The sequence below is a fragment of the Mustelus asterias genome, chromosome 1 (assembly GCF_964213995.1).
Source record: "Mustelus asterias chromosome 1, sMusAst1.hap1.1, whole genome shotgun sequence".
In the NCBI taxonomy this organism is placed as follows: domain Eukaryota; kingdom Metazoa; phylum Chordata; class Chondrichthyes; order Carcharhiniformes; family Triakidae; genus Mustelus; species Mustelus asterias.
In genome coordinates, this window is record NC_135801.1 from 146,240,079 (window position 1) to 146,260,756 (window position 20,678).

The 20,678-nt window shown below is 40.5% G+C and overlaps 1 protein-coding gene across 3 annotated transcripts in view; it reads left to right on the top strand.

The window, feature by feature from the left end:
* nedd4l (NEDD4 like E3 ubiquitin protein ligase) overlaps nucleotides 1-20,678 on the top strand; it is a 446,698-nt gene that overhangs the window by 113,250 nt on the left and 312,770 nt on the right. For all 3 annotated transcript variants that reach the window (XM_078220225.1, XM_078220244.1, XM_078220283.1), the window contains exon 2: nucleotides 13,350-13,423. In XM_078220225.1, the coding sequence (XP_078076351.1) occupies nucleotides 13,350-13,423 (74 nt within the window). The remainder of the gene's footprint in view (nucleotides 1-13,349; nucleotides 13,424-20,678) is intronic.

A 20,678-nucleotide genomic window follows, 5' to 3' on the forward strand; every position in this document is an offset into this window, starting at 1 on the left:
CAGACTTTGGGGAGTCATGCGGTGTCTTACTCGGCACAAATTGTCAAACTCCTATTTGATTTTGTGGTCAGTGTTTATATGGCTTGTTCAGTTACTTTATAGTCAATAGTAATCCCTGAATGTTGATGATGGGCGATTCAGTGATGGAAATGCCGCTGAATGTCAAGGGCAAATGGTTAGTTTCTTTCTTGTTGGAGATGGTCATTGCCTGGCACTTGTGAGTTGTGAATGTTATTTGTCATCCCAAGCCTGAATGTTGTCCAGGTTTTGCTGCAATTGGATGTGGACTGCTTCAGGATCTGAAGTGTTATGAATGGTATTGAACATCATGCAATCATCAGCAAGCATCCCCAATTTTGATTTTATGGAGGTAAGGTCAATGATTGAAATAGCTGAAGGTGATACTTGGACCTAGGCTGCAATGAGGTCAGGCACAGGGTGGCCCTGGTGGAACTCTCAATGAACATTAATCATAGAATCATAGAAACCCTACAGTGCAGAAGGAGGCCATTCAGCCCATCGAGTCTGCACCAACCACAATCCCACCCAGGCCCTACCCCCACATATGTGTCAGTTATTGCTGAGTAAGTGCTACTTGATTGCACTGTCAGTGACATATTACACCACATTGCTAGTGATGTCAGAATTGGACAAATTTGTTGTCAGACCAGATCATTATATGGTTTGACCAGAAGCTTTTATTTTCAGGTGCATGTTATTGGTTTAAATATAGAGTAAAGCTTTCTGTTGGTTTTTGTTCTGAATTGGTTGAAGTAAACCTGCATTTATAAACACATTTAACATCATTAAATGTCCCGAGACATTTTATGAGAGTGCTGTCAAACAAAATTTAACATCAAATCACTGAAGTGATATTAAGACAGGTGACCTAAAGTTTAGCTGAAGAGTTGGATTTTAAGAAACACCTTAAAGGGAGAAAGAGGCACATCGCTGAAGGAGTTTGAGGAGGAACATCTAGCATGGGGCCGAAGCAGCTGAATCCAAAGCTGCCAATGGCAGGTTGATGAAAATTGGGGATGCGCATTAGATCTGGAGTGGTGATACCTCGGAGGATTGAGGGCTAGAGATTGGAGAGCATTGAGTTTCATTAGAGGCCTTGGCCTTGTGAAACTTTGCTCGTTCATTCATGGCATGTGTGCTGCCTGTTTTTCTTTGTGAATGCATGCTTTCCAATGAGGAACATCAGAAGAGAGTGCTTGGAAATTAGTTTGGAAAAATATGCAAATGGGCAGACAGTGTGGATAATAGGTGCCATTTTTAAGATGGGATATAAGCCAATGTCTCTGTCTGCTTGTGTAGGTGCATTAGATCCCATGGTATTATTCAAAACTGGGAAAATGGGCTCACCCTGATATCCTGTAGTCTATTTGTGCCTTAATTATCATCACGAAAACATGTATGGCTATCAGCTTAATTGTGCTTTGTTGTGGCTACATGGCAAAAGTTGTTTATTGGCTGTGCAGGGTATAGGATGTGTTTATTTTGGTTGTATTATTTAAACATCATTTCAGCAATCCGTTTCTGAATCTGTCATTTATGAACTTAGATGCAGAAATGACCTGATTGCAGACACTTTAGTGTATAATCTTGGTTTGTTTGTATTCTTTTCCTCTCTTCTCTCCTTCCCTCTCCCCACTACCTAATTTCTCTAACCTGTGTTTTTTTTTCTTTATGAAGTTTCATACCTATTCCCAAGATTTGTAAAATCTCCACTGCTTTGAGTTCAATTCCTTGTGATCCCTGTGTAGCTTTGTAAAATGCCTTTAGGTAGAAATGGCACAACTGAAGCATCCCATCTGAAGTAATCTATGGATATCCAAGGAAGTTAACAACTAATCATAGAGTCGCACAGCACAGAAAAGGCCCTATCACAGAACTTAAAATGTATTTTTGTCTGCCTGCACTTTCCCCCTCTGCCTCTGCAATTGGTTAACATTTGGCTAACCTTCTCCAGTCATTGACCTGAAACATCAATGCTATTTCTCTTTCTACAAATGCTGCCTGACTTGCTGAATATTCCCAGTGTATTTCCTTTCCAGTCTCCACAGAATTTTGCTTTTGTGTTTTGATGGTTGAATAGTAACAGTCACATTCAAGCTCAGTTATGTGGAGGCTCCCGAGAAGTTGTGGTTATTCTCCTTATTGGGAAGGAAGTTAAAAGGGATTTAATCACATTGAAGTCAATGACAAGAAATGCAAATTTGAGGAAATGGGCAAAAGAGCCAGAGGTGGGTATAGTGATGAGGGTTGTGGGGGGGGCGAGGGGATTATAGAAAGGGTGTTGCATTAATTTATGTACAATGCATTGCCTCAAATAGTGGTGGAAGTAGATTCGATATTAACTTTCAAATAATAGGATGAATGCTTTTAAGGGAAAAATCGAGGCTTTGGGGAAGATGACGGGAAGAAGGGCTAAGTGGATAGCTATCATTCAATGATTCTGTGACGGGACTGGCAGGACGGTGTGTTGAGAGATGCAGTTGGTGTGCATTTCTTTCTGAATGTTTGAACAGTGAGCAGGAGTAGGCTATTCAGCCCCTTGGACTTGTTCTGCCATTGAATAAGATCATGGCTGATCTGATAGTAACCTCATCTGCATTCTGCATATCCCCAATAACCTGTCACCCCTTTGTTTACCATAAATCTATTCACCTCTGCTTTGAAAATATTCAAAAACTCTGCTTCCATTACCTTCTCAGGGAAGAGAGTTCCAAAGACACTCAACCCGCCGAAAGAAATTTCTTTTGCTTCATCATCTTTTTAAATGGGTGACCCCTTATTTTTATTCAAACAGTGACCTCAAGTTCTAGATTCTTCCACAAGAGGAAATATCCTCTCCACATCCACTCTGTCAAGACTTATCAGGATCTGACAAAGGGTCACCCAGATTTGAAATATTGGCTCTATTCTTTGTCCACAGATGCTGTCAGATCTGCTGAGATTTTCCAGCATTTTCTGTTTTTGTTTCAGATTGCAGCATCTGCAGTATTTTGCTTTTATTCCGTCAGGATCTTTTGTATGTTTCAATCAAGTCACCTCTTACTTGTCTAAACCCCAGTGGATACAAGCTTAGCCTGTCCACCCTTCCTCATGAGACAACCCACTAATTCCAGGTATTAGTCTGGTAAACCTTCTCTGAACTGTTTCCAATAATTTCACATCTTCACTTAAATAAGGCAATCACTGCTCCCGATGTCTTCTCAGTAGTGCCCTGTACAGGTGAAGCATAACTTTCGTTGTGTATTCAATTCCACTCACAATAAATTATAACATTCTATTCGCTTTCCCAATTACCAGCTGTACATGCACACTAGCCTCTGTTAATCATGCACGAAGACACACAGATCCCTCTGCAATCTCTCGCTATTTAGATAATATACTTTTTTATTCTTCCTGCCAAAGTGGACAATTTCACATTTCCCCACATTACACTCCAGATCCTTGCCCAATCATTTAACCTATCTATATCTTTCTGTAGCTTCGTTACATGCTTTTCGCAACTAACTTTACTACCTATATTTGTGTTATCATCAAATTTGGCAACCATCCCTTCATCCAAGTCATACATATAAACTGTTGAGGTTCCAGCACTGATTCCTCTGTCATGCCACTCATTACATCCTGCCACCCTGAAAAAGACCAACTTATGTCCACTCTCTACTTCCTGTTAGCCAGCTAATCTTCTATCCGTGCCGATATGTTACCCCCTATATTGCGAGCTTTTATACTTGGCAATAACATTTGTGTATCAAATGCCTTCTGGAAATCTAAGTACAATATATCCACTGGTTCCCGTTTATCCACATCATGTTACTTCCTCAAAAAAGTCCCAATAAGTTGGTTAAGCACGATTCCCCTTTCACAAAACCGCGTTGTCTCTGCCTGATTACCTTGAACTTATCCGAGTGCCCTGCTATTTCATAATGTCTTTTAACATTTTCCCTACGACAGATGTTAAGCTAACTGGCCCATAGTTTCCCGCTTTCTATCTCCCTCCCTTTTGAATCATGGAGTTTTATTTGCTATTTTCCAATTCAGTGGGACCTTTCCAGAATCTAGCGAGTTTTGGAAAAAAAAAAGCTGCATCAACTATCTCATTAGATACTTTGACACTCTGTTCAGTTACCTTGCCAATACATTGATTGTGCCAATATTGAAAGGTGGAAAATAACGAATGATCTGATCAACCACATTGAACCAATTAGTCTTGCTTATTTTTAGATTTCACCATTATACGCTTATGAAAGTCATTGTCACATATTCACTATTTACTGCTTTGAATTCTGTCTTCTGCCATTATAACTACGATGTAAGGAAAATATAAAGCACGTTTAAATCATGTACATGAAGCAAAAGAATTGGGAAACAGATTTAAATTGTGTGGGAGGGGAGAAACATGAACGAGCAAGGAAACCTGATATTTATTTTTGTTTTAAACGGCAGCATTAATTTTCTTTTCAGAGGATGAGACATGACACTTGTAATTTTTTTTAAGGGGAAGGATTATTTAGCAGTAATTGTTAGTGATTTTGCTGTTTAAACTAACTGACTCCCAAGTACATGTGCCCTAACATATAACGTGATATAAAAGGGAAGATGGGAGATCTAAATTCTGGTTTTCATTTCTGAATGATGTATGACAACTTCCTGTTTGAAACAGAATGCATGCACAAATGAATCAGTTCAACTTGATACTTAAACTTACAAATGCTTTCAGTGTGATACTTGAAATCGTCTTTTCTTCAGCGCAGGCAAACGTGAATTTGTAGCATTGACCATTTACAAGCTTGAAACATGGTCCTATATGTGTTACTTTCCAGTAGGAAAATCCAATTAGTTAATCGTATATTTTCCAGATATCCAGTGAAAATTATTGAGAGACACTATTGAATGCCAAGCGTAATGTTAGGTTCTGCTTTGTAGGTTTCAATCCACAATACCCAAAGATTTGGAAAGCAAAAACACATTTTTGGTCTTCGGCGAGGAAAGTGAAGTTGGAAATGAAGTAGTGATTTTCAAGGCCAGAGAGACCTAAGTTTTTGTTTGATGAATTGGTGTGATGCTAGCTATTTGCTAATATGACACCAGGAAGGAAAGTTCGACGGGGATAGTGTATCAAAGACAAGGTAAGCTTGGAGTCGACTTGGAGGCAGACAGGAGAGAAACTATAGTTTAGGGCTATGGCAGGAAAGAAACCTAGAAAATGTGACTTGGTGAACTTGGAAAAGGGAGGGAAGTGCAGAGACGGGATAGATTGTCTTACTTGAGACAAAGAAACACACAAACTCTAATACTTGCTGGAGGTGGAGAGGGGAAAGGGGCTTGGAGTACCCTTTATTCTACCCAACCTTGGGCCTGAATAGTCTTCTCCAAGTTTTCTATTTTCAATGTGGAGAATATTTCTTGTCGGTGTTTTGATTCAGTCATACTTTGACTGAACAGAAAAAAGCACAGCTGAGACGATGATTGACAGGATGATCTTGGGAGTAGTTAGCATTTTACTGAGAGGAGAATTGGATCCTCTTAGTTTTAGATGATCCAGCCAGATCTGATGATGTGATGAGTGACTTAATCAGCTGTATGCAATAAATACTAAGGCTTAAGGGAATGGAGATGGGGTTTAATTGAGGTATGTAATTGAGCAAATTGATGGCTGCAAAAATGCTGTGCCATTGTTAGTGATTTGGGGAAAGTTTTTTCCCTGGGGTAGCCAACAAGGGGAATTGGATTAGGAAGGGGAAAGGACATAAGACAAAAGTTTTTGGCCACTTATTTTACTGTGACAACTGAGTGTTTTGGTGTTTGATGTTATTGCAGAGCAAATCTGACAGCAACAACTGGCATTCATGCTTGCAAACTTAAATGCAGAAATCCAGAAGTTGCTGTCAATGAAATCCTGCTGCTGGCTCATGTTTTCAGCATGGAAATCATTGTGATGGTAGGAATGTAGGTGCATTAGGTATGCACAGCTGAAACATTTGGCACTCGGTTTTTAACAGCAAAATCACTAACAATTACTCCTGAATAATCCTTGCCCTTAAAAATTTTGTAAACATTTTTTACAAGTGCCAAGCCTCATCCTCTGAAAAGAAAACTAATGTTGCAGATTGAAACAAAAAATAAAAATCAGGTTTTCTGTTTGTCTCGTTCATCTCTTTCCCCTCCCCCATAATTGAAATCTGTTTCCCAGTTCCTCTTTTGCTTCATATACATGATTTAAATGTGCATTGTATTTTCTGTTTATTAAATTTCTTGATTTATAGCCTGCATGTCTGTGAGGCAATCTCTGTCTGATTGAAGAGCAACTGTATGTGAGAAGAACGGCAGTAAACATTCCTTTGGGAGCAAAGTTTGGTCTAAGTTGTTAACATATGACATTAAGTAGGCCAGTAATTTGCTTGAGAAATGATGAAGACAAATGTGTGTTTGTGAATGAAACCACTGACTCCAGAATTTGGGTTTTTGAGGTGAAGAGCGGGTATTAGGTAACAGGGGCGAAAGACGATGCGGAGCAATGCTCATGAGAGGGAAGGCAGACTCGGGAATGATTGTTGTAAATCAGTGGAGATGGAGTGAAAGAAGAGTACAAAATAAAAGAGGAAATGAAAGATGCAGTCTGGCCAATAAAACAAGCAAAATAGAAGAAATGAAAAAGGCCGAGAAAGAATTTATAATGAGACTTGACCGTACAGCCGAGATTAGAAGTGAATACTATGACAAAATTCTGACCGAGAGGTATTGCAATTAGTTTGGAACATTTTTGCTTGAGTAATGTCATGATCTCAGTAAAGACCAGTTTTTTTTTGGAAAATTCAAAAACTCGGGTATTGAGAAAAACATAGCCATGAGGTCCATTGTTTGAAACAAAATAAATTTATGGCATAAAAATCCAAGAACATGAATACTAATAACAACACTCTGTTTTAAATAGTTACATCAAAGACATTTAATGTACCATCAACACAAGTTACTTATACTAACTCAAAATTTTAAACTCAAATTTCCTTGTCCCATTTGACTTAGACCTCCAAGAAACTATCATAGAATTCCTACAGTGCAGAAGAAGGCCATTTTTCCGTAACCCCTCATATTTACCCCGCTAATCCCCCTGACACTAGGGTTAATTTAGAATGGCTAATCAACCTAACCCGCAAATTTTTGGATTGTGGGAGGAAACCTGAGCACCCGGAGGAAACTCTCACAGACACTGAGGCCAGAATTGAACCCAGGTCCCTGGTGCTGTGAGGCAGCAGTGCTAACCACAGTGCCATCGTGCCACCTGAATAGGTTAGATACTTAGCAGAAGCACCACTGGTCTGAGTAGTGTTCCACAGATTTGTATGAGATTTCTTGGGCCCTCCACTTCCGGCAAGGTTGTCCCTTCAATCGTCCCATACTTGTAGACTCCCAGTTCAACATGAGCGTCACTGGTGTGTTAAGTGTTACCACCTTGGGTCAGTACTCTCCCAGCCCTTATATTCTTTAACACTGTCATCTTGTATCTAAAACTCCCTGTTCAGCTTGGTTATCCCAGAAATCCAATTACTTGTTCGTAGAGTCTTTCAGTTATTGCGGGTTTAAACAGTTTTAGCCTGCGTACAAAATTTCAATTGAACTCTGCTCAAAGCAAATTTTCCCTGCAGTTAGATTGTCCTAAACTACACAGGAATGCCATTACCTTCTTGTTTCCCTCCTTTTAATATCTCCCTGGTCATATGATGTTTACTAGAAGCAAGTTTGCCTTTTTCAAGAAATTATCTTCTAGAGCAACCTAGTTCTTAAGGAACCACCAACCTAGCTACATTGGTTAGGTACATTGACCTGAACAGGTGCCAGAATGTGGCGATTAGGGGAATTTCACAGTAACTACGTTGCAGTGTTAATGTAAGCCTTCCTTGTGACTACTAAATAAACGTTAACTTTTAAACCTAATAAACTTTAGGTTTCCCTCCATAAGCACATGGGCCATCATAGTTAGGATATCTTTTTGGTTTGCTGGTATATTTAAAACAGGCGCTTTTGTCACTGCATATTTATTTTCTGTCTCCTTTTGGTTAATGCTGTACTAGAATTTTGTGCTTCATGATTTTATTTAGCTCCCTACTTTCTGTAACTTGCACTTAATGTGTAAACGGTTAAACATGACAGGTGGATAGAATGTATTTGGTTAATTTAATCCTGTTCAATGTCAATCAGCAGACTACCCGCACGATAAATTCTAACCAGTTTATAAAGAATGTGGCCATTGTGGAATCTACAGTAAGGTTACTTTGGTTACATAATTCCCGACCTGAGCCTGTCTCCTAAGAACTGTAAATCATTAATACACTTTAAATGGCTCAGCATACCACGATTGTCAGATAGCAATCTGACATAGTTCCAGCTAAATTGAATGTGGATTTAACTGAGAGTTATTTGGTTGATTGCAAATCGCTTTACTGCTCAGCCACGAGTCTGTTAACCCCTTTTTGGAGTTCACTGTTAAGAAACATTATGGCCGCATTCTAGCAGCCCTGTTAGCTGCAGGCGCCTATCCTGTAATGGCTGCTATAAATTGCGAGCGGCCAAAAACAGGATCTGCACCAGCGAGATCTCAGTTTGAGAGCTTCTCTGCCCCTGTCGGTGACGAGATCAGGCTCGTGCCCGGGTGGAGTGGGGGTAGGGGGGTCCCGATTTCCAAATTGGGGATAGGTCCCAATGTCCGTGGTCAGGGGTGGAAGAACAGAGCTGATCTAGTTCAGTTGTGACCAGTTATTTTCTAAAACTCCTTGCTCCTGTCCCTTCACCCTCACACCCATATGGTGCAAAGAGCTCATCTGTCTGTTCACCTGTCTCTGCAACTTACCTTTAAACCTGCCCGAGCCCTGAACCCGCATCTTGCTCATTTTTACACTTGTGCCCAATCCAAGATCATCTTGTTCAAAAGACAGAGAAACACTCCTACTTCAGATATGCACTAAATTGCTGACCACTCAGCATTTCCTCCTGCACCACCACTCCTCCCCAACCCGTGAACTGATAATTTGTATGCATTCCTCTGCTCAACTGCTGTTCCCCTCCCTTTGAAAGCCATCCCTTCATACTCTGAGATATTTTTTAAATTCTCAGCATGTTCTTGCAATTTACTACCCAATTTCCAATTTTTCCTACCACATTGAGATGATTGAACATGTCTCCTCCCAGATCCATGCTCGTGTTTCTCACATTTCCACATTGGGTCTCTGCCTCGATCTGGGCACTGGTATAGTCCAAGACACTGATGACATCCTTGTTGACCAAGATGTGTTATTCTTTTCGAAGTCTTTGGCAAGATTGAGGTGTTTTTGGATTTCCAAAAGGCGTTTGATAAGGTGCCTCACAAAAGGTTGCTCAAGAAGATTGGGTCACACGGAGTTGGGGGGAGGGTGTTAGCGTGGATTGGGGATTGGCTATCCGACAGGAAGCAGAGAGTCTGAATAAGTGGGTGCTTTTCTGGTTGGCAGATGGTAACTAGTGGCGTGCCGCAGGGATCGGTACTGGGGCCTCAATTATTTACCATTTATATAGACGATCTGGAGGAGGGGACTGAGTGTAAGGTAACAAAGTTTGCAGACGACACAAAGATAAGTGGAAAAGTGAATCGTGTGGAGGGCGTAGAAGGTCTGCAGAGAGATTTGGACAGGCTGAGTGAGTGGGCGAGGATCTGGCAGATGGAGTATAACATTGACAAATGCGAGGTTATTCACTTTGGAGGAAATAATAGCAAATTGGATTATTATCTAAATGGAAAAAAATTATGACATGCTGCTGTGCAGAGGGACCTGGGGGTCCTTGTGCATGAGACGCAAAAACCCAGTCTGCAGGTGCAACAGGTGATCAAGAAGGCAAATGGGATGTTGGCCTATATCGCAAGGGGGATAGAATATAAAAGCAGAGATGTCTTGCTGCATCTGTACAGGGCATTGGTGAGGCCGCAGCTGGAATACTGTGTGCAGTATTGGTCCCCTTATTTGCGGAAGGCTATATTGGCCTTGGAGGGAGTGCAGAGAAGGTTCACCAGCTTGATACCAGAGATGAGGGGTGTTGATTATGAGGAGAGACTGAGTAGATTGGGTTTGTACTCGTTAGAATTTAGAAGGCTGAGGGGGGATCTTATAGAGACCTATAAGATAATGAAGGGGCTGGATAGGGTAGAGGTGGAGAGATTCTTTCCACTTAAGAAGGAAACTAGAACTAGAGGGCACAGCCTCAAAGTAAAGGGGGGTCAGTTTAGGACAGAGTTGAGGAGGAACTTCTCTCAGGGGGTGGTGAATCTCTGCAATTCTCTGCCCACTGAAGTGGTGGAGGCTACCTCGTTGAATATGTTTAAATCACGGATAGATGGATTCCTGATCAGTAAGGGAATTAGGGGCTATGGGGATCAGGCGGGTTAGTGGAACTGATCCACTTCAGTTCAGCCATGATCTTATGGAATGGCGGGGCAGGCTCGAGGGGCTAGATGGCCTACTCGTGCTCCTATTTCTTATGTTCTTATGTTCTTAAGATTGAGTACACCATCCTCCGCAAGTAACCTTCTTCTCCACTTTCCAGGCCACTGGAATTATCCTCATACGGGTTTCATTCTAAGCTATGCAATCATAGAGAAACATCTCTCGCAAGTTGATTCCCTCCCTACTACCAAACAGTTAGCTTTTGGAATACTTCAGGGATCTATCCTTGTCTCCCCTCACCCTTCCTTCCTTACCTACATGTTACTTCTTGGTGACATCTTTGAGAATCTAGAATGGTTGAGATCTTCAGCTCTGAGGAAATTCAAGGCCAATTGTTTTTCACTTGTTGGCCACGCTGTTCTGTTGCAAGATACACCAGACTAACTATTCACCCCCAACACTTAGGATGTGGTAATGTAAGCTTTACCCTCCTGATTTTAAATTGAGGACTGATTTGTGTTTGATTCATCCCTTCCCCTCAGCACTGATTTTAAAATGCTGTTGCCATTGTTATGAATTGCAGCCTAAACTATTGTTGTGGGATTTTTTTGTGTTTTGCAGACTTATATGTTTATTATAATGACATTTCCAACCTACGTTGTAATGCTAAGGTTAGCTACCCTTGGGTTACGTTTACACTCTGAGATGAGGTAAACTGCTTTTCTACCAACTCTAAAATTAGTATGTACCCACTGTAAATTCACTTTCACATTACTTACTCCTTAAGGAGCCACATTTGTACCAATGTCTTACTATTCTAAGTTTAATTGCTGTGCTGGATTAATGCTGGATTCCAATTCATTTGGTCAACATTGAGCTGAACTTTGTTCAAATTACTTAATGCTCCAAATGCATAGGATTGAGCCCTCTGCCTGTGAGAATGGCATTGCAAAATCCGGTGCTTTTTGCCAACATTTGCAACCCTCAATTTTTGCATGTCCTTGAAGGTCATGAGTTGCCTCCCAAAATCAGGTTTTGTTCTATTGGGTTTGTAGAACATAGAACATAGAACATTACAGCGCAGAACAGGCCCTTCGGCCCACGATGTTGCACCGACCAGTTAAAAAAAAAAACTGTGACCCTCCAACCTAAACCAATTTCTTTTCGTCCATGAACCTATCTACGGATCTCTTAAACGCCCCCAAACTAGGCGCATTCACTACTGATGCTGGCAGGGCATTCCAATCCCTCACCACCCTCTGGGTAAAGAACCTACCCCTGACATCGGTTCTATAACTACCCCCCCTCAATTTAAAGCCATGCCCCCTCGTGCTGGATTTCTCCATCAGAGGAAAAAGGCTATCACTATCCACCCTATCTAAACCTCTAATCATCTTATATGTTTCAATAAGATCCCCTCTTAGCCGCCGCCTTTCCAGCGAAAACAATCCCAAATCCCTCAGCCTCTCCTCATAGGATCTCCCCTCCATACCAGGCAACATCCTGGTAAACCTCCTCTGCACCCTCTCCAAAGCCTCCACATCCTTCCTGCAATGTGGGGACCAGAACTGCACACAGTACTCCAAGTGCGGCCGCACCAGAGTTGTGTACAGTTGCAACATAACGCTACGACTCCTAAATTCAATCCCCCTACCAATAAACGCCAAGACACCATATGCCTTCTTAACAACCTTATCTACTTGATTCCCAACTTTCAGGGATCTATGCACACATATACCTAGATCCCTCTGCTCCTCCACACTATTCAAAGTCCTCCCGTTAGCCCTATACTCAACACATCTGTTATTCCTACCAAAGTGAATTACCTCACACTTCTCCGCATTAAACTCCATCCGCCACCTCTCGGCCCAACTTTGCAACCTGTCTAAGTCTTCCTGCAAACTACGACACCCTTCCTCACTGTCTACCACACCACCGACTTTGGTGTCATCAGCAAATTTGCTAATCCACCCAACTATACCCTCATCCAGATCATTAATAAATATTACAAACAGCAGTGGCCCCAAAACAGATCCCTGAGGTACACCACTTGTAACCGCACTCCATGATGAATATTTACTATCAACCACCACCCTCTGTTTCCTATCCGCTAGCCAATTCCTGATCCAATTTCCTAGATCACCCCCAATCCCATACATCTGCATTTTCTGCAGAAGCCTACCATGGTGAACCTTATCAAACGCCTTACTAAAATCCTGAAGTTGTGCTGAAGTTTTTGTGATCTTTGGAAGGTATGATCTTAACTAATATCAATTAGGTGACATTACTTTTCCAAATTTGCTGATTATATTGTTCACCTCAGTTCAGAGGTGTATAGATATAATGTAATATAAGCTTCACCAATTAGTGTGCAGAGATTTCTGGTGAAAACTGCAGGCCCTAACTTTAGCAATTCTTGATTTGTGCTTGAAAAAAGTTTGGGATATTAATTCTGCAATTCTCTTGACATGCTATAAATACAGCTTTTAACTAGAATTGCAAATGTTCTTGTGTAGGGATGGAATACAAATATAAAGTCTGGGAATTGGATATTTTCCTAAATGCTGATGCCTTTGATGGAACTTCTTCCATTTGTTACACCTGCATAGTAGCTGCATCACTTGTGTTGAAAACTCAGACCAAACTTCAAACAGGGGTCATTGACAATCGACAGGATTGGGAACTTGGACTGATTGGCCCCTCTTCAGGCCATTACAGCTGTCATAAGTTAAAACGTAAACTGGGGGAGGCAGGGTGTTGAACCTGGCACCTTATTAGGCTTGATAGTTTAGCTAAAGCTGGGTATCAAATGCTGAATCATCAGGGGGCTATCATCCACTATCTGACTTGGAACTTTGCTGTTCGTTAAACTAACAAGGCATTTATTTTAAAAGAAAATCTTGCTTTATCCTCTTTCAGGAAGAATCCCGTGTTCTCAGAGTCAAGGTTATTTCAGGCATTGATCTGGCTAAAAAAGACATCTTTGGAGCCAGGTATGTAGTATCTACACCCATTTCACAGGATTTTTTATTGCAATGAAATTGATTAAAAGCTGAGCATGAAGAGGTGAATGCATTGGACTGTGACTTATAAATCTACCGAAGGAAACTAAAATGTTGTTTTCAGATACAGAGACATAATGGGCAGAATTTTATGGCCTGCCAGTGGGCAAGGGGGGTGGTGAAAGAAGGGAACGCCTTTGAAGTTTCCCAGGTGACCTTCCCGCTTGCACCTGACTTGAATACAATTTTATGTGGCTGAGATGCCCATAGAGGTCCCAATTGAAGCCCTTAAGTGGTCAATTATTCAACATTTGAGGACTACTTCCCACTCTGTCACAATTTTCTGGCCAACTGGAGGAGTTGGAGGAGATGCTCAACAGGTCGTGCTGTTCAGGCTCTGGGTGGGAAAGAGACATTTCCATCACTGGCCCCCTTTCCAGATCAGATGTCGCCATCTCTTTTCCAGCCCCAACCACCACCTCTCCAGCACCCTTGGGCCTCCTATCTCTTGCCTGCCACATGACCCGTACCTATTTTGTCTTGTGGGCTCCGGCGCTTAGACTAGAGGACCTGCTTATAGTCCTTGTAGTGGCTATGCTCCCATTGTCCCATTGGCAGTGCTGGGATTAGAGTGCTGCCAACCAATCAAATTGACTAGCTGCATCACTTGTATTGAAAACTCAGAGCAAACTCAAAGAGTCCTGCCATCTCTTTGAGGCAGGATTTCCTCCCAAATGACAGTTGGAAGTTACATCTCCAGCCCATTAACACTTCACAGCGAGTAAAACGCCTGCGAGCAGTGCCATGATTGGCAGGAATGTTTTTTTCAGGTGGTGAGGCAAGAAACCCTACCATCTGAAAAATCCTGGCCAATGTGTACTTTTTCCACTGGACATGGTTGTTCCAAAATAAATCGACTCGTCAATCTTCCAAGTGGAGACGGTGGGAATGTCACAGGTTAAAAGCCATCTTGGTTGCTGGTCGAATTAAATTCAATTAATTAGTAAATTTAATTTATAAGGAAAAAAGTCTGGAACTGAAAGTTGGTCTCCATGATAGTGACCATGAAACTATTGTCACACGCATCCATCTGTTTACTAATGTCCTTAAGAGATTGAAATCTGCCATTTTTGGTCATTCTGGCCTTCATGTTACTCCAGACCACCATCGATGTGGTTGAATTTTATGCCCTCTGAAATGGCCAGCAAACCACTCATTTTTACCAAGCCTTCACCTTTGTGCCACAATCCTGGGACTCTGTCCCCAATAGCACTGAGTATGTGTATCCCATTATGGACTGTTTTAGTTGAAGGTGGCTGTTTCGAGGGCCAATTTGTGATGGGCAACAAATGTTGGCCTTGCCGGTTACTCTCACTTCCCAAGAATTAATCAAAAAACAAGTATGTATTCAGGGATTCCTGACAGCATAATTTTAAAAAGGAGGCAGGAGGTAATTGGTACAAACAGACATAATTCTGTCTCTGTTTGTAAAATCTTATGTCATATTCTCTTTCATATAATTTGACATTTCTAGTTAAACGGTAACATTTTGGAAGTACTGTCAAAGCTTTTCACAGACTAAGGAGCGGAGCTATAGCTTGCAAAACTAAAGTTGTCCAATGCCACCATTGGCCATTTAATTAGAGTGAAAAATTCACAACAACCGTTTTTATTTGAAATGTGAGAATGGAATATATAATCGGAAAATGTTGACTTGCAGGAATGATTTTGTACATGCAATCGTAACAATTTTAATATATATATGTTTGCAAGTTCTTGTTTTCCTGTTTCGGTGAGCAGATGACAGGAGTGTTTGTTTCTTTTTTTTGGGGTGTTTCACCGTTGTAGAGTGTGGCATGCATTGGCCAGCAAATTATTTGTCTGTATTCAAATAGTAGCCTTGAGCCTTTTATGACATCCTGAAATTAAGTTTGCTTCAATGCCTATACATGCTTTTTCTTTGTTCAGTTTGAGTTGAACAGCAAAAAAGACTATCCCATCAATAGTTTTGCTGTTATTTAATTCAACTGTACACAGTTATTGATCACCGTTTTTACAAACTGCAAGCCTTTTTATTCCAAGCAAAAAACCTTCATCTTCCTTCTATGGGTTTAAATGAGTTTGTAACTCAGTGGTGATTTTTGTTTAATTGTTCCACCTTTTCTGATTCTGGACGTCATTTTCATAAGACAGTAACCAGAGTACAGCAGATGGGGCAGGATGAGTAATCCACATAACCTGAGTTATTTTAAGGTTTATGATCTGTTACGATATCTAGACTGCCCAAAATTCTACTTGCTTTCTTCACTGTGCATGTTGTGCTGCCATCAATATTTCCAAGATTCCTCCTGCATTGTTTCTTGTAGCCATTTTCTATTGTGAGGCATTATTATACTTTACACTAATCTCCGAACTTGGTATTTGTTCATTGATCTCAGCTTCCCAAACTATCCAGGTCCTTGGCTGTTTGATCTGCCTGCTTATGACTCTTGAGAGTCATGAATCGTTTTCTTCCGTTTACAGATTGGAGAGTTTTGTTTATTTGATTCTAGGTATTAATATGCATCAAGAAATCAAGTCTCCTTACACCAACCCCATTATATATTTTAAAATCCATCTTGACTATACATTATTTGATTTTCTGCTTTATAGATGTTTTTCTATGACATCTTTGAGATAAGGTTCCATCACTTGTCCTGACACTGAAAAGCCAATATGTGTATAACTTTATACATAGAGGTTATGTCATTATGTAAGGATTAGTTTGACAGGTAGTAAAAGGAATAAAGAACATGGTAGGAATATGGAATTAGGAATACTACAAGAGGATGAATACCTACACATACTGTAATAAAACAGGAAATTTTGGAAATACCCAGCAGGTTTGGCAGCATGTGAGAAGAGAGAAATAGAGTTAATGTTTCAGGTCTGTGACCTTTCATCATTACAAGTACTTTTGTGTCAAATAGTTGGATCATATTACAAAATCTGAAAGATTGGCAGCAGTTTGGGATAAATATGGATTTGAATTTTGAATGAAGTTTTTATTCTCATTTGGCCCTGTGCCAACTACTACTGAACTGGCTGGCAGCATCCTGATGTTTTTGACGGTATCCATTTGACCAAAGCCACTACAATCTTTTTGAAAACTCGACGATTTTAACATGCTAACTCGTCTTCAAAATGAACAGAGTTGCTCCTACGTGACGTGAAAGGAAAAATGAACTTGGATGTTTAATAGTTGCAAGTGATCAAGTTATTCATAGAGATTTTTTAATGGCGGCAGCAAAGCCATTAAATGGCTTTGAGGGAGGGGAGGTAGCACTTCCTACAGCATCTGAAGTGCAGGGAAACCTAACATAGAAAAGAAAACAATTGACACAATTTTCCTAATGAAAGGACTGCCAATTAGTATTTATTTGTGGGAGTTTTTCAGTATGGACATGTATCAATTAAAAAATCATTTAGATTATCCAAATTCAATTTATCTAATACCCATGCAGCTGTTAATGAGAGCAATAACTTTCATCGCATCTGTATGAAGTAGATTGAAACTAACGCAACTCTTGATTATTTACTTTGCCATTCAACAATATTTTGCCTAATTTAATGTAATTCAATGATGGACCATTTGCTTCAATCAGAAAATCATGGGATCAAGTCCCATTCCAGAAACTTGAGCCCGATATCTAACCTGACTCTCGAGGATAGGAGTTACTGTCTTGAGGTGAGATGTTGAATCAAGGTCTGCTGCCCATCTCCCAATTATCAAGTAAAAATGGATTATCTGGCTACTCGTATCAATACTGTTTGTGAGGCATTGCTGTGTGGGAAGAGGTTTTGATTTAAATGCATTACAATGTGACTACACGCTTCAGAGTACTTACTTAGCCAAGAAAGAGATTGGAATGTCCTGTGATCATGAAATGCACTATTTTCTTTTTAAAAAAAGGTCAAAGTCTGCCCCCAGACTCCAGCTTCAACCAGTTTCACCCCCTGCCAAATAACCTTGTTTAGAATATAAAGGCTAAATACTACGGATGCTGGAATCTGAAACAAAAATAGAAATTGATGGAAAATCTCAGCAGGTGTGACAGCATTTGTGGAGAGAGAATAGAGCCTTCATTTCGATCTGGATGACCCTTCGTCGGAGCAAATTGTTTTGAATATTTTGGATCACAGTACAGAATAAATTTAACACATTAGATATGCGAAGTGTACTGTACTTGGATTCACAAAACTTTCCACACTGGGGCTTTTCCTCACCTCATGTCTGAGTCTGTTGTAAGCTAACTGATCAATTAGTCAACAATTCCATTATTTTGCCACGTGGCTGCCAAGATGGGTGAAAGTGAGCTCCATAGGCCTTGTCTAGCAATTTTCATGCCCTACTTGTGTTTTATGTTTCCATATTATTTGCTGAACACATGGAATGGCTGTTAATTGCCGATACTAAAATCACTGCACCTTAAAAGCAATTGGAAGTACTTTCACAAGATAAGGTGCGAAAAAGGCGAGCACCGAATCAATTGAAATTCTGGACATCCAATGTTGGGAAGATGCAAGTGAGAAGAGTAAAAGGTGAATGAAGAATTTTCTTTTTTTTCCATTTGGTTCATTCTTATTTGATCCTGTTGCCGGAGCCTTTTAACCTTTTTCATCTGTGATCTTGATCCAGCTTCCCGGTGCTCAGTAATATTGAAAATGTCTTTGCCAATTTGCGCATTGACCCCACTCACAGTAATGCGATAGTGACAAGATGATCTGTTTTTAGATATGTTCTTTCAGGTACAAATATTGGTCAGGACACCAAAGAGAATTGCTCCTGCTCCAAATCATGGCATGGCATTTGTTTTACATCCCTCTGAGAAGGTAGATGATGTTTTGCTTTTAATACCTTGTCCAGAAGGCAGCACCTTTGAGAGTGCAGGACTCCCTCCATACTGTATTAGAATGTCAATCTCAAGTCAGATCTCTGGAGCTGGACTTCACGTGCAATCTTCTGACTTGGGTAATTTATACTAACACTGAGCCATGTCGACATTGATCCAGATTTTGCAGTAAGCAGCGAAGCAAGAGCACTTGAATTTCTTTGAAGAGACCTGGAAAGATCTTGCAAATTCTGTGGCATAGATTTAATCTTTTCAGACATTAATTGAACTCATGAACCAGCTGTGAGGGATCCCTGGCATCCATCAACAGTGGTGCTATCAAGCAGACTAAGCAGACAGTAACTTTCAAGAACTTGTGGGCAGATGACCATAAAATAGTAAGCAAGTTTTATCTTTCAATTTTTAAAATTTCATGGAAAGCGAAATAAAAATTGAGATGTGTACATGGGATTAAGCTGAAAACTGAAATAACAAGCATTGACGTTTTAATATTTTGAAGATTATGATCTTTTTTAAATCCATGAATGCAAATTCCACATAGACAAATTCAGTTTTTCAAGGCTAGAAAAGTTGTCCAGCTATAACTGACATATTACGTTCTTAAAAATTCTATTACATCTTGAACAAGGCTCAACCTTTTCGAGGGCTTTTACAGCAGGAATAATGTAGAATGTGCAAGTTCATGTCAATTCAGTGATTTCTAATTGATTTCTTTCAGAAGACTTCAACAGCACAGGGGAGAGCGGAGAATCATTAACAGCAACCTCTAGACTCCCCTATTTACTTGTGTGTATGTGGATGGCAGAAGCTTCAAGTTCATTGAGTAATGACAGCGAACACTAAGTTCCTTCATGATTACAATCACAAAGCCCAGGCCAATGTGCTAATGTATTGCAGAAGAGAAATAGAGTCCAACACTCGGCAAAAGGTTAGGAGATATGAGACTGATGGTGCCAGAAAGGTTGTCAGGAGCCTTTTGAAGACAGGAAGAGAAGCAGCAACTCTAAGCGGAAAATGTTGCTAAGGACAGGCATAAATGCAATTTAAAAAAAATTAAGAATGGCAACTCCAAATGTTTAAAGTAGATCACGTCAGCTGATTGATGTCAATGGCATCAAACACTACTGATTTCAAGGAAAGCGAGAATGTCATAGTTATTGTACCAAAAAATGTTAGTGACTTTCAACAGGGTTCCCTGTGCTCTGAACAGGGTAGCGATTGGTCTGCAACGCTTCAACCAGACAATTATGGGAAAGATTTATGTGGTGAGACCACATCTGAAGTATTGTGTCCAGTATTGGTCTCCTTTTTTAAGGAAAGATGTAAATGTGTTTGCAGTTCAGAGAACGTTTACTAGACTGATTTCAGGAATGGGAGGTTGTATTTACTAGTGTTTAGAAGAGTAAGAGGTGACATAATCAAAACTGTTCAAGTCCTGAGGGCTGTTTACAGGGTGGATATGGAAAGGATGTCTCCTTTTGTCAAATTGAGAATGAGGGGTCACTCATTTAAGACAGAGATGAGGAGAATCTTTGTTTGGGTGTTGAGTTGTTGGAATTCACATCCTCAAAAGGCAATGGAAGCAGCGTCTTTGAATATTTTTAAGGCAGAGCTTGGTAATTCTTGATTAACAAGGTGGTGAATGGTTATTCGTAGGCAGGAATGTGGGGTTGAAGTTATAAGCAGATCAGTCATGATCTTGTTGAGTGGCAGAGCAGGCTTGAGGGGCGGAGTGGCCTACTTCCTGCTCCCAATTGGTATGCTTGAACGTTCGACACATTCAAATTTACAGCACACAAGGAGGCTCATTGTGTCCGTGCTGACCAAAAAAGAGCTATCCCATCTAATCCCACTTTCCAGTTCTTGGTCCACAGCTCTGTAAGATACTGCACGTCAAGTGCATATCCAAGTAATTCTTAATTATGTTGCGTTTCTGCTTCTCTCAGTCTTTCAATCAGTAAGTTCCAGACCACCACTGCCTTCTGGATGAACAAGGTTCCTTTGTATCCCCCCCTAACTCTTCTACCCAGTACTTTAACTCTATACCTCTGATTATTACCCTCTGAGGAAAATAGTTTCTTCCTATCCGCTCTGTCTCGGTGCCTCATAATTTTATTTACCTGAATTAAATCTCCCCTTGGCCTCTTCTATTCCAAAGAAAAATACCAGAATCCATCAAACTTATCTTGCAGCTAAAATTCTACGTTCCTGGCAACATACTTTTAAGTCTCGTCTGTACCTCCCTGGTGTAGTTTTGAACATTTTGAGGGGATTTAATTATCTTGATTCTTGTGACTCATTCTTCAATGGAGCATTTTAGTTCCATTTTAATTTCTTTCGATTTTGTCAGATAT